The sequence below is a fragment of the Aspergillus melleus genome (assembly GCF_016097325.1).
Source record: "Aspergillus melleus strain CBS 546.65 chromosome Unknown contig2, whole genome shotgun sequence".
Taxonomy (NCBI): Eukaryota; Fungi; Ascomycota; class Eurotiomycetes; order Eurotiales; family Aspergillaceae; genus Aspergillus; species Aspergillus melleus.
In genome coordinates, this window is record NW_025763371.1 from 3,863,965 (window position 1) to 3,877,213 (window position 13,249).

Sequence of the window (13,249 nt, forward strand, 5' to 3'; positions counted from 1 at the left end):
GTCAAACCGTCAGGCACCGAGTAGTCTCATACACCGTAGTTAGTCTAACTCTACGGTGTACGTAGTCGGGTAAGAAGTAATAGCTAATAATAAGTCAAATGACCGTGCTTGCAGGATCCAGAGAATAAACTCATGTCAAACAGCCCATCTCCCCTTTCTATTCCTAGTTCCTCCTTCTTACGCTCCGGATCCACCACCTCGCGGGCCACTCCAGCGTCCGTCCGTCGCAGGTGGCGCTGCCTCAGGCACTCTTCACGGATGAGTCAGCTGTGGAACCGCCGACTTTCGCGGCTCTCCATCTTGTGGACCTGACGCTTTGCACTTCTTCTCCCCAGATTTTCTGCCGATTTCCGGCACTTCAGGCCTGGCTTCTGACCGTTTCGCCTCGATTTTGCATGTGTTCTCACGCCCCGCGGTTCCATACCGGCGGGCGAATTCTATTTTATCTCGATGGATCTGGGCTATCGGCCTCTGATCTCCCCGAATGGGCTGCCTACCCATGCCGGTCTTTTATCCTCGGCTCCCAGCGACTTTCGGAACACCCCCAGGATGCCCCGGCCGGTCTCTGCCTTTGATCTATCTGCCAGGAACTCCGAACCTTGTGCCATGGAGAAGACGCCCCCGGTCACGGGGAAGCGCCGTGGTGGCAGTAGAAAGGCTTGTAATGAGTGTAAACAGCAGAAGGTAAGCCCAAGTCCTGTTACTTTCTGATCCATCATCCTGCACCCTACGCACACGCCCCCCGTTCCATGTAGCAACCCTGCTGCCGATGCTTCCTACGCACCTACGGAGTACTCACCCGCCGACCCCTAATTTTTGATTCGACGGCTGGCTAAAAAATGGGGGGTTCATCGGTGCTCAACAGCTTCGGTGTGACATTGTGCAAACGCCCGCGGCGGCTTGCTCACGCTGCCGCCGGCTTCAGATAGAATGCAAGGTCGAGCCGACTTTTAAACGCATCTCTAAGCGAAGGTAACACCGGCCTTGCCCTACCCTCTGACTCGTCGCTTTCTAACGCATGCCACCTACAGGCGAAATGCTGAGATGGAGCGAGAGATTGCAGATCTCCGCCGACGTCTAGCCACCAACAATGATCATCCTCATGCGGCGGAAGCCAACATCAGTGACGAGATGTCGCAGTGCTCCGAGGATGTATTCTGTGGCCCGGACTCGGCGGTGTCTAACAGGTCACGGCCGCTGTCTGCTCCGCTGGAGCCGCAGCCTATGGCGACCCCGATGACGATGCACCGAGATGCATCTATCCTCTCTACAGAAGACAACCAGTGGAGTCTGGAAGATGTCTCCTTGTCTCGACCGCGAGTAGCCCGGCTATTCGACCAGTAATATGCACCGTCCCTGGCTTGACCGGACAACTCATTGGCTCTAACATCGGTACAGGTACTTCAAGTATTACCACCCTTTTCTACCTCTGCTGAACCCTCAGAAACCTCCGGAGGAGTATCTGCGTCGATGTCCACTTCAGGCGTGGACAATCATCTGCGTCGCCAGCCGTCGAGCCCCGTCGGAACCCGGTCTGCTCAGCGCGCTCACCGGACCCTTCAGTCGGCTGCTGTGGTCCACGATCACTGGAGTCCCGCAAGACTATCGAATAGTGAAGGCTCTCTGTCTTCTGTGCACGTGGCCACTGCCTACGACGAGTCAAAGAACGGACGCCACTTTTATGCTCAGCGGGCTGATGATGCAAATATCCATGCAACTCGGTTTGCACCGTCCCGTTCAGGCGGAAGAATTCACCACCTTCCGCATGGAAATCCAGGGCGAAGCGGTCAAAGATCGTTTGCAGACGTGGGTGATCTGTAACATAGTCGCTCAGAAGTACGCTCACTCCCACTCGGTCCGTTGCGAAGCTGCTAACGTGTGATAGTGTGGCCACCGGTTACGGACAACCTCCCTGCACGATCTACGACTGGGCGCTGGAGCCGCCGTCTCTTCGAGATGCCGACTACCAGCTACCCGACGATCTACGGATTCGATTGCGGATTGAAAAATTCTGCGACCGGGTCACCAAATCTCTGTATAGCAGCAAACCCGAGCCGGCTGAGTTCATCAGCTCGGAAAAGCTGTTGATCGTGCAGCTGTTGGAGAATGAACTCCGAGACATGGAGGTGGAGTTTAGCCGTGACATCTCCAGTACGCACCTTTTCCCATATCTCACCTCGAAAATTTGTCTCTAATGCCTGTGTGCAGACATCAACATGATTCATCTACGAGCCGCCGAATTACATCTTCGATACTTTGTGTTCCTTGGGTCTAATGCACGAAGCGACGATTTGACTAAACTGTTCATCGCTACGACGTCCTTCCTTGGACGAGTACTAGATCTTGAGACCTCACCGGGGGAGCTCATTGGTCACGCGACCAACTACATTCTTCAGATGATCGTTTCAGCCGCCTTCGCTCTCATGAAGCTGTTGAAAAGCAGCTTCAGCCGCCACATCGATTTCGACCACGGCAAGCTGCTGTTCAACGGGGCCATCTCGGCCATCCGGCGCATCAGCGTCATGGATCACGACCGTCCGGTGCGGCTCGCAGACATCCTGGCGCAGATGTGGAATGCCGGCGGGGCGGAGGACTCCCCAGGAGAGGACGCTCTGCAGCTGAAGGTCCGTTGTCGCATGAGCATGAGCCATGTATACGACACGGTCTGGCGTTGGCGGCAGCGGTTCCGACCGATGAAGAGCATCGAAGATGCACAAGGTATGCTCCATGGGTCCAGACAGTCCATTGAACATTGGTCCATACTCACTAAGATATAGGAACGATGACCAATCCAAACCTGTCGACGACAGGGCCGGTCACCCGCCAGCAAGACGCCTCGCTGCAAGATCCGAGCCTGATGTACGCGACGAATTTCGACCAAGGGGCATTCATCAGCGAGGCGGGATTTTCGGAGGTATTCGACTCGCTGAACTGGGTGTTTGAAGGAATTCCCGACTCGTTTGTGGCACCTCCGGTGATGTAACCGCCGGGCATCTTCTGGGTGTACGCCGTATAAACCTTGGGACTGCATTGCTGCAATTCCCGGGTGTAAAATTCTTGTCCATATCTTTCTTTGTACTGTATATACGTATAGACACATGAATGAGATACCATTTACGCGAGAGCAAGAGAGAGAGTCTAGAATCCCCCTTGGGTCTTGTATGATCAGCCCTGCCTGGTGAACGGACGATCAGTTAGTCATAAACGCCTACCCCACATGCGCATTGTCCCCGGTATGTTGAGCTGTGAACAGCTCTCCCTTCCTTCAATCCTTGCGTTGAGCTCTCTTTCGCTCCTTGGAGAATCTATTTCTAGCTCGACGGACTGCCATCTTCTCGACACCTCTTCGCTAGGACTACTATCGAAGCAAATTTCAAAATGTCCGACGAGGTCAATGTGGTGGCAATCATGTATCCCAAGGCGGGTAAACACGACGAAGTACGTCCCCACAGCCTGGCCGACCGGTTTATCTATCGATTCAACGGAGTATGAATACCGATCTAGAAGGACGACGACTGACTCCTCGAATCCCATTACCATCTAGCTTGCGTCGCACCTCGCGGAACTGTCTCGGGCGGTGCAGGCCAATGAACCGGATACGCTGGTGTACTATGCCTTTTCGATCAATAATGGGAGTGAGATTATGGTGGTTGAGAGGTGGGTTTTCTTCTTATTCGTTTCCTCTTATTTCTTTCTTTCTCTTTGCCAAATGAAAAAGATGAATGCTTTCTGTATTTGCATGATCGAGTCTGTCTGAATGGAGCTTACGGGCAATACCAGATACCGAGACCACGAAGCGCTGCAGACTCACCTGTTAGGACCGTATTTCCAGACATTCGGCGAAAAGGCATCGGGATTGATGGAGCGGCCGTACGAGGTGAAAGTCGGGAATGGGATTCTGGACGGGTCAGCGGGGGTGATGAGGCCTTGAGATAGAGAAGAGAAGAGAAGAGTATAGGCACCTAGTAGGTAGACTAGACTACTAAGTCAGTACGGAGTAAATTCGGTGTCAGCAGTGGATCCCACCATTATGATGAAGAAAGAAGATAAGAATCAAATATGATCTATGGAGTGAGCATTACAAGGAATACTATTTTCATCAGAGGGATACTCCGGATTCTTATAGTCCAGGATCCGAGAGGGGATGGACCATCCAAGGCTCGGAAGCCGGCGAAGAGACGGTACTGCTCCACCCCCCTGAACCAGCATTCACGAACCATGAAGTGATGCAGTCGGAGACAAACAGAGAAATCGGGAGAGTCTGTCAGAGTCTGTCAGAGTCCGCCAGAGAGTATCCTACAGTGATTCTATACTCTATAATATAACTTACTGTGGACATAGTCCATCGTGACTACAGGGTACTTCTCCGCTACTTTGACCGTTAGGTGCACCGACAGCTGTTGGCCAAGTACCTCGCAAGTACTCCGTACCTCTTCCCCTTGCTCTCTTCTCTTGCTCTCTTGCTCTCTTGCTCACTTTCTTTCTTCCTTTCTGTCTTTTCTCTTCTTTCTTCTCTCTTCTCATTCCTCATTCCTCATCTTCCATCTGCACAGACCTGATAGACCTCTCCATCGTCTGCAATTGACCTTCCAATCAGGGCCCAGGTGAGCTATCGACTGAGCTTCTCTCGCCCCCTCTTCGTTTCCTTTGGCGCTTCTCGTCGCCGTCTGTAATCCAACCAAACGTTTCCCCCTCTTGTCCGGCTTAGTCGCTCTTGTCCCTGTCCTTTTTTTCTCTTTTCCCTTTTCTGTTTCCTGACTTCCCTTCTCTTCCTTTCCCTCGTCTCCCTCTCCCTCCACCTACTGAAGACCATTCCCCCTCCCTCGGTGTTCACCGTTTACTTGTGCATATTTGATCCGTCTGTCAGGATCCTTGTTCTTTTATTTGATTTTATTTCATTTGTCATTGTCAACATTATTGCATCAATTCCCTGAGCAATTCATTCGGTGCATTCGACTTATCATCGCCCGGTTTGGTTCCTCTGGCAGATTCCCGATCCTAGGTCGCTCTTCGTTCCGCCCGCCCAACCACGCCCGCGCCGTCTTCTCTCCTGGACCTCACTCGACCTCTCTCGCCTCGTCGCACTTCTCTCCGTCAGCACAATCCCTCTGCAATCCCCCCTGTCCGGTAATCAACCATGGCGACGGGTCCCGCTACTCAGTCTTTGAAGGTCAGCATTCGCCGACATTTCTCACCTCGGGGCGTCTCCGTCCGTTTCGACCAACACCGCGGCTAACGGGCGACTCTTAAACAGTGTGTAGTAACTGGTGATGGTGCTGTGGGGAAGGTGAGTGTCTTGAAAATATTCATATTCACCTCTATTCCAGGCTAACGGTCCCAGACATGTCTCCTTATCTCCTATACAACCAACGCTTTCCCCGGGGAATACATACCGACCGTGTTCGTGGCCCTGAATCCCGCCCCCTGTAGCACCGTCTAATGCGAACGCGTGATTGACCTTGCCTCTCTCCAGATTCGATAACTACACCGCCAGTGTGATGGTAGATGGCCGACCGATCAGTCTAGGACTTTGGGATACTGCTGGACAGGAAGATTATGACCGACTTCGCCCGTTGTCTTACCCCCAGACCGACGTTTTCCTCATCTGCTTCTCCATCGTTAGCCCGCCCTCGTTCGACAACGTCAAGGCCAAGGTGCTTTCTACCCAACCATACCTCCCATATTGTCAGCCAGCTAACCCGTGTACAGTGGTTCCCCGAGATTGAACACCATGCCCCCAACGTTCCTATCATCCTGGTCGGCACCAAGCTCGATCTGAGAGACGATCGCGGCACCATCGACACTCTCCGTCAACGGAAGATGGAGCCGGTTTCCTACGAGCAGGCCCTGGCGGTGGCCAAGGAGATTCGCGCGCACAAGTACCTGGAGTGTTCTGCCCTGACGCAGCGCAACCTGAAGAGTGTGTTTGACGAAGCCATTCGGTACGTTTTCCCCCTCCCCCCTCCCCCTTCCCTTGTCTCATGCGCTCCATGCTAACCCTGTCTTCAGAGCGGTCCTCAATCCTCGACCGGCCACGAAACCCAAGAAGAGCAAATGCTCCATTTTGTAGATTCATCTATTCCCCCTTACTTTCTCTTCCGACTTATAATATAAGAACTAATCCGGCGTCTGGGTTGATGGGGGATTTCTCGATTTGTCCCCAGTATGATGACTTTTGAACTGTCTTGTCTTGTTTTATTTTCTCCATCTCTTGGTTTGCCATGATCCTTGATGCATTTCTCTTCCCAGGGTCGGCAGGACGCCCTTACATTATCCCTCCCCCCTTTTCCCCTTCCAACATCTTTTTTTTTTCTTGACTCCCTCTCTTCTTCATAATGCAGTATAAAGATGTAACATGCCATACAATATCACGCAATGAATGTCGACATGGGTTGTGACTGTCGTGCTTTTTTGTCTTCTTGTTTTTTTGTCTGGCTATTGTCCTGGAAATGGGAACTGGTCGGCGTTGATCGTCCAAGTACTGAGCACAAGACAGCACATAGCATCGATGTAGAGTGATGTTTGATTATGCAAGACAGCAGGTGTGTCCCCAGTCCGGGGCCTGATTGATAATCTCCACACCGTATAGAATCTGAAACGATGACAGTTACATATCTAGGTCTTCCTTCCTTATTCTCATGCTCCCATCCAACTTGTCCAGTACGTTCACAGCATCCAACAGACCGCAAAGGATATCTCGGCATTAAGGCGAAAATAAATAAACAAACCAAATAAAGTACTTTTTCTCTAGACCCAACGAATCCAACGTCGACCAAAGACAAGCAAAACACCGGTCTATATACAGCTTGGGTATGATAGTTGATGTAACGTAAATCCACTACTCTGCCAGGTAGAGTCTTTACACCCTCCTAGACTCCCATCTCATCTCATCTCATCTCATCTCGATCATTCCTGATCTCAGAGTCAAGCTCTAAGCCATCCGATTCCGCCGACTAGGATGAATGCCGGCCCACTCGTCCACCTCGGTCTCCTCGGTCTGCGTCTTGCGCTCCTTCTCCTTGTGCAGGTTGTTTTGGCGCTCTTCGGCCAGCTTCTTGTTCTTGGCTTCGATCTTGGCTTTGCGGTGGTTCGATTTACCTCCGCCGCCGGCCCTGCAGGGGAGACGGGTTGTGTTAGTTGGGGGTTAAATTGGACTGGACTGGTGATCGGTGGTGGGTGACACCGGTGTTGTATGCAATGCAACCAACAGAAAGGGAAAAAAAAAAAAAAAAAAAAAAAAAAAAAAAAAAAAAAACCAATGAACAGGGAAGAAAACAAGGAAAGAAAAGACGTACGTAAGTTCCACATTAATCCGTCTCGGCGGATACTTTCCGTCGTCGAACATAGAGTGATGGTACAGTTTCAGACAGGTCTTCATGCGATCGTAGTGGTCGAACTCAACGAAGCCAAAGCCGCGACACTTGGTGGGCTTTTCTTTCTCCGTGGCCACGCGCACCGAGGCAGGAGGGTTCTTTTCGAAGTGCTTCTTCAGGGACTCTGCGTTGGCCGAGTAGGGGAGGTTTCCTGCAGAGACAATTGTCAGTCGATGCGAAGTAGATTCAACAGGTATTGCGAAACCTACCGACGAAGACGATGAATCGGTTCTGCTTCTCGGCGGGTTGCGACTCGGCCGTCTGCTGCTCTGCTTGCTGGTCCTCGGACGCGGAGGCCTTTTCTTTCTTCTCCTTCTTCGATTTCTTGTCCTTCTTCTTGTCTTTCTTCTCTTTCTTGGAGGCGTCGTCACCGTTCGGCTGCTCGGCGGGGGCGTCTTGTTGCTCGTCAACGTCCATTGCGTCCGCGGCGGGGGTGTCTTGCTGTTCCTGCTCGTCGGTGCGCTTCTCCTTCTTCTCCTTTTTGTCCTTCTTTTCCTTTTTCTCCTTCTTGTCCTTCTTCTCTTCCTTCTCCGGTTCCTCCTCCGTCTTCTCCTTCTTCTCTTTCTTTTCCTTCTTTTCTTTCTTTTCCTTCTTATCCTTCTTCTCCTTCTTGTCTTCCTTCACCTCCTCCTCAACAACATCCTTCACCTTCTTCTCCTTTTTCTCCTTCTTGTCCTTCTTCTCTTCCTTCCGCGCCTTCTTGCCTTCAGGCTGCGCGGCCTGCTCGTCGTTCTTGCGCTTCTTGTCGCTCATTATGTCTGTATCAAACGGGTAATCTCAAGTAGATAGAATTGAAACCAACGCGCACAAATACACCCGAAAGTATGAGAAAAATGAAAGAAAAACGTAAAAAAGTTGAAAGGGGAAATCCAAAGAAATGAAAATTGTCGCCGATGGGCAAAATTTCGGAAATTTGCTTTTTTTGCCGGGCGGACGGACGGGGGGAGAGTTGGGGCGGTGAGGATTGAGGATCTCGTGGGTGGGTCTGTTTGTTGATCGAGATAACTATATCTTCGGTTGGTTTGGTTTTGGGTTGGATGGGATTCTACATGGTCGGTGAGTCAATGACTAAAGATTTTGAAACGTAGTACTATGTAGGAGTTTATCTACTGGTCAACCAAGGGAATGTGACAATCTACATGTTTATGCTCCGTACTTGTAGTGTATGCATGCACGCTAGTGTATACTGTGTAGTAGTAGTATGTATATGGGTACTATAATAAGTAGCTATGAACCTCCCAACGCCAGCACAAAACTTTTACTTTGAACATAAAAACATACAATCAGAACACCAGCAGCTGGATCCCCTTCTCCTTGGCCCCGTACCGCTCCCGCAGCTCAGGTTTCGTGAGTAATTGCAGCAGAGGCAGATGGGTCTCCTTCATGTCGAAGATGCCGCGCTGTTTCTGGTCCACGTAAGATCCGTCGATGATGATGGTTTTGAGCTCGTCGAGTTTGAGAGATCCTTTTATTTTTGGTTAGTTGGGTTGGCACTGAGGGAGTAAGGCTTGAGAAAGGGAAGGGGGTGGTACCGGAATCGATCAGGTCGGATATACGGGCTGGGGTACCGGCGCCGATGGCCACTCTGTTTGGCGCAGTTAGCTAATTGGACTATGAAGTGTTGACTACTGGGTGGATGACATACCGAGCACGCTGGAGAAACTGCTTGGCTTCTTCGAGCTTGATGTGTTTGGCGAAGAGCTTGCCAATGGGCGATTCTTTGGTTTGGAATGTGCGAAGAGCTCTATATGCACGTTAGTCATGCGGTTGATTGTAGTGTTCAGCGCAGGAAGATCCTAGACATACCTCACTACATCAGCAGCTCGAAGCGCCGCCGACGAAACCACCAGGGTGTGCGGCGTGCCCTTCTCCATCGATGCTTTGGACGGATCCGAGCCCTTGGTCGGATTGAATGCCTTGATAAAGGCGGGTAAATGACTGAGCTGTCTAGCTTCACCGAACGAAGAGGTATCCAAGAACGCAGTGTCTATTGTCCTGATTAGCATCCGTACCATCTAGCGATATCTTCAGGCAAACGAATAACATACCCGGCACACTCAGATCGCCCAACTCCACCGCCGTAAGCTCCTTATTATGTCTCTTGGCCTTCTGGATAAAATGATCTGCCAGTAACCGGCCGTCCATCTTGCCAATGGCCTCGTCCACGCTGCCCTTCACCTCGGTTTCCTTCGAGTCGTTGGTCTTAGGCTTGGGCTTGGGCTTGTCGGTGTCCTGGTCATCGCCCTTGGACTTCTTGTCGTTCTTGCCCTTTCCTTTGCCCTTCTTCTTATCATTCTTCTGCTTCTTCTTGCTCGGTCCGTCGGCTTTCTCGGTGGGCGTAGACTCCGCCTTGTTCTGCTTCGAGGTAGAGTCCTCGGCCTGGCGCTTGCGCTTCTTGTCGACCTTGGCGGCAAGGCCGGAGGGGTTGGGGGTGGTTGGTTCCGCGGACATGGTTGCGACGATCAAATATATCACGATAACCGGGAGAGAGAGAATACAGACTGCGAGGGACAGGAAATGAGAGCTTGTCGCATTCGTCGCATCGGACTCGGACTCTGCGCCGTGACAACTTTTTATGCTGAGTCAGCGGATTCTTATCGATAAGGGGGTCGGGGTGCGGCGCGTGATCCACCGCCGCTGAACGCGCCCGCTTCGTCTCTCCTTCAACTATCGTCGGGATAGTGCCATCCCTCCTTCCAGTTCATTGTTCATGCGTCTTTGATTGTATTCTCTCACCCAGCCTGTTGCACATGCATAATCACCTACTTTCTACCTGAATAGATACGATTGTCAATGTCTACAACCCCTAACCCGCGCAGTCGCGGGTCACCCGCCGCGGAGTCCACCCCCGTCGGAGACAGAGACACCACGCTAACGGGGGTGCGTACCTGCCTGCCCCCCTCTGATATTCCCCAATAGTTTTCCGCTTTGGAATACATGTCAATTGCTAACATTGGTAACCCAGGTTCGTCTGCCCCTCCACTCCCGTAACCCCATCACCCCCAGCCGCCTCGCGACATCAACAACCCCCTCCGGCAATCGCTCCGCGCGTCGGACGCCGCGCAATAGAGGTGTAGGGGCTCCATCCACACCGTATGGACTGCGCGCGATGCAGCGCCGGGCGGCGAACACGCCGGCCCGGGATCGACGGAAGAGCGTTAAGGTGCAGCGGGAGACGACATTTGATATTTTGCGGAATCTGGGACGGGGTGAGTTTGTCCTCTCGATTTCCTCCTGCTATTGCTTTGTTCTGAAGGTATATTGGAAGGTCATCACTGACTATGAACTAGCTCTGGCGCCTATATCCCAGCCTATTCAATCTTCGCCGCAAGTACCGGAGCCAGAGCCGGAGCCAGAGGTCGATGAGATCGAGGAGCTAGATAACGAGCCCGAGGTGGAACGGCCGCGTCTTTCCTTGCCATTGGAAGATGTGGCGGAGGAGGACGGTGAGGACGATGCCAGCCCCCCGCCGCGTCCGCCGAGGCTTTCGTTGGCGTTCGAGGAAGAGGATATTACGGTTGAGTATCCGCGTCGAGCGGCCAATGATCACGAGAAAGCGCGGCTGTCTATGATGAGTTTCGGTGGGCCACGGTTAAGTGAGAACTTTGGCGAGGCCGGGTTGGAGAGCGAGGATGAGGATGGCGATGATACGGGGATTGCGGATGATGATGATGTAAACCCCGACGAGACGGTCATCAGCCAAGGGGCTTTTGATAGGGGGTAAGTCTGCACGTATGGATTTGGTACAGACCCTAAACTAATGTGCGTCTACAGCGGAGAGACGGAAGATCTGGGAAAATTCAACCTCGACTTTAACTTCCCATCGCCCGTCCCGGTTGGGAATGATGACTTGGATCAGGATGCGGCCATGAACGATGACGACGGGTTTGAACTTCCGGCCGTGGATTTAGCGGAAGATACAGGATTCCCATCGGATAGTGATGATGGCAACGAGCCTCTTGCTGACTTTGGCATGGACGCGAACCCGTCACCTCGCTGGTCCCCGGCACCGATGAGTGAAAGCCCTGGAGTGGTTGGTGGAGGGCTGCGTGAAGAAGACACGATCATTCAAGGCTCGAAGCAGAAAAAGCTCTCCCGCCATGGCATTCCCGTTCCCAACATGCCCGCCGGGGTCATTAAGAAGCTAGCTACACGGTTTGCGCCGGCACGGGCTGGGTCTAAAGCAAAGATCAACAAGGCCACACTGGCGGCAATCGAGCAGGCCTCTTCGTGGTACTTCGAGCAAGTGAGCGAAGATCTGGCTGCCTACTCGAAACATGCGGGACGGAAGACGATCGACGAGAGTGATGTAGCCGCTCTCATCAGAAGGTGGGTTTCATGTCCTTCCCTATCGTGTCTTGTCGGACCAAGCTGATCGTTCTAGACAACGTCATACGAACAATGCCACTACTATGTTCTCGCTGGCACAAAAACATCTACCCAAGGAACTCTTGCAGGATATGAGGCTGCCGATGCCGCCGTGAAATATACATGTGATACAGAATCTTTCCTAGCTAACGAACCCGAACGCCCGCAACGACCATAGATCTGAAGAAAGGAGTTTACCAGTTCCGGTTTGCGCGCACCCGACGTGTGGCCTCGTTGGGTCTCTTCCGGATAATCATTCCCAGCATGATCGACGTTGCCAAAGACAAACCGTACCTGCGAGAGTCAGCCAGGGTTGTTGGAATATCAGTGTTCTGAAGGACTCACCATGTGAAGATGTACTGGCTGTGGTTGTTTCGCAGGTTCACCTCCGCCGCACGACCGATAGGAATTCCCTTGGCCGTTCGATCATAGAATTCCACCATATCCTGAACTGCCGGGTTCATTCACGTCAGTACACACCACACGTTACATGGAATATGCATATAGCTTAGACTCACCCATGGTCTGTTCAATCCACACCGGCTGGCTGCCTGTCAATTCCGCCATCTGCTCCACATCCGGAAAGTAGAACTCTCCCTTCTCCGGCTTATTCTCCGGCGTAAACATGTTCTTCTTCCACGGCTCGCGGAGCAATCCCTCCACGACCACCTCCTCTTGAGGCAGTCCGCCGACTCGATCCTTCTGATTCTTCATCTTCTTGGAGATCCAGCCCCGGTTGACCAGTACGGTACTCTGTCCCTCACCTCGTTCCAACGGCGTCACCACAATATACCCATCCTCCCCCTCCCTCATGCGCGGCCCGATCAGCATCTCCTGGTCGTGTCTCAGACGACCCGTGGCGTAGACTCTCCGGTAGTCAAACTCCGAGACAGCGTCAGGATCGATCTGCGGCGGCAGCGGAAGCGGTGCTTTGACGAGACGGTCTTCATATTTGGCAATGATTTTGGTTTTCCAGTCGAGACGCTGGATCTGCCAGGTTCCGAGGGCGAAGGAAATGATCGGGATTAAAGCTAGAGGATCAATTGTCAATATTATTCTCATAAACCAACACAATTTCCCCCTTTCTAATCGTTATCCCCCTTTCTAATCGTTCAAAGCTAAAGAGAAGAGAGAGAAGAACGTAAATACCTAAAATAATCAACCCCGGTCCATGCTTATTCCCCGTCCGCACAATCTGCGCCGGATTATCCACCACCGACAGCCAGCGCGGATCATCGCCCATTTGCCGCTGCTGGCTGTTAAATCGGACTTGCTGGCGTCGACATCTCGCACAGATTGAGTCGAGCTTGAACGTCGCGCGAGGACCGCGGAGGGCGGAGGCGATCGGGGGCTGCTTCCAGGCCGTCGTTGCGGTCCGTTGGAGGACCGAGAAGATGGACCTCATGAGCTGTGTGGATGTCGATGTCGATCTGAGGTGTTTCGTTCCAGGCAATTGTATTTAGTTCATTGGCGAAAGTCGGGGTTGTTGGTGATAAGGTCCTTGGGGG

At 52.4% G+C, this 13,249-nt stretch overlaps 7 protein-coding genes across 7 annotated transcripts; 4 read left to right on the top strand and 3 right to left on the bottom strand.

Annotated features, from left to right (window-relative positions):
• Nucleotides 1-606: 606 nt before the first annotated feature.
• LDX57_004138 (transcription factor domain-containing protein) lies at nt 607-2,983 on the top strand (the record flags this gene model as incomplete). Its single annotated transcript, XM_046085795.1, has 7 exons — nt 607-684; nt 866-972; nt 1,032-1,340; nt 1,399-1,836; nt 1,886-2,151; nt 2,209-2,718; nt 2,778-2,983. The coding sequence occupies 7 exons, from the start codon at nt 607-609 to the stop codon at nt 2,981-2,983; spliced, it is 1,914 nt and encodes a 637-aa protein (XP_045941758.1).
• A 395-nt stretch (nt 2,984-3,378) lies between these two features.
• On the top strand, nt 3,379-3,931 carry LDX57_004139 (putative quinol monooxygenase; the record flags this gene model as incomplete). Its single annotated transcript, XM_046085796.1, has 3 exons — nt 3,379-3,438; nt 3,545-3,657; nt 3,781-3,931. The coding sequence occupies 3 exons, from the start codon at nt 3,379-3,381 to the stop codon at nt 3,929-3,931; spliced, it is 324 nt and encodes a 107-aa protein (XP_045941759.1).
• A 1,206-nt stretch (nt 3,932-5,137) lies between these two features.
• racA (putative Rho GTPase Rac) lies at nt 5,138-6,070 on the top strand (the record flags this gene model as incomplete). Its single annotated transcript, XM_046085797.1, has 6 exons — nt 5,138-5,170; nt 5,255-5,287; nt 5,342-5,400; nt 5,474-5,654; nt 5,710-5,942; nt 6,010-6,070. 6 exons carry the CDS (start codon nt 5,138-5,140, stop codon nt 6,068-6,070), a joined length of 600 nt encoding a protein of 199 aa, XP_045941760.1.
• Nucleotides 6,071-6,931: 861 nt separating this feature from the next.
• On the bottom strand, nt 6,932-8,126 carry LDX57_004141 (RNA-binding protein; the record flags this gene model as incomplete). Its single annotated transcript, XM_046085798.1, has 3 exons — nt 6,932-7,112; nt 7,296-7,524; nt 7,583-8,126. The coding sequence occupies 3 exons, from the start codon at nt 8,124-8,126 to the stop codon at nt 6,932-6,934; spliced, it is 954 nt and encodes a 317-aa protein (XP_045941761.1).
• Nucleotides 8,127-8,656: 530 nt separating this feature from the next.
• cms1 (uncharacterized protein) lies at nt 8,657-9,824 on the bottom strand (the record flags this gene model as incomplete). The annotated part of the gene is made up of 5 exons (XM_046085799.1): nt 8,657-8,838; nt 8,906-8,958; nt 9,019-9,117; nt 9,180-9,360; nt 9,422-9,824. 5 exons carry the CDS (start codon nt 9,822-9,824, stop codon nt 8,657-8,659), a joined length of 918 nt encoding a protein of 305 aa, XP_045941762.1.
• Nucleotides 9,825-10,166: 342 nt separating this feature from the next.
• On the top strand, nt 10,167-11,857 carry LDX57_004143 (uncharacterized protein; the record flags this gene model as incomplete). The annotated part of the gene is made up of 5 exons (XM_046085800.1): nt 10,167-10,253; nt 10,339-10,582; nt 10,664-11,093; nt 11,148-11,702; nt 11,758-11,857. 5 exons carry the CDS (start codon nt 10,167-10,169, stop codon nt 11,855-11,857), a joined length of 1,416 nt encoding a protein of 471 aa, XP_045941763.1.
• A 78-nt stretch (nt 11,858-11,935) lies between these two features.
• SHY1 (cytochrome oxidase assembly protein SHY1) lies at nt 11,936-13,146 on the bottom strand (the record flags this gene model as incomplete). The annotated part of the gene is made up of 4 exons (XM_046085801.1): nt 11,936-12,035; nt 12,087-12,192; nt 12,260-12,772; nt 12,891-13,146. The coding sequence occupies 4 exons, from the start codon at nt 13,144-13,146 to the stop codon at nt 11,936-11,938; spliced, it is 975 nt and encodes a 324-aa protein (XP_045941764.1).
• Nucleotides 13,147-13,249: the final 103 nt, after the last annotated feature.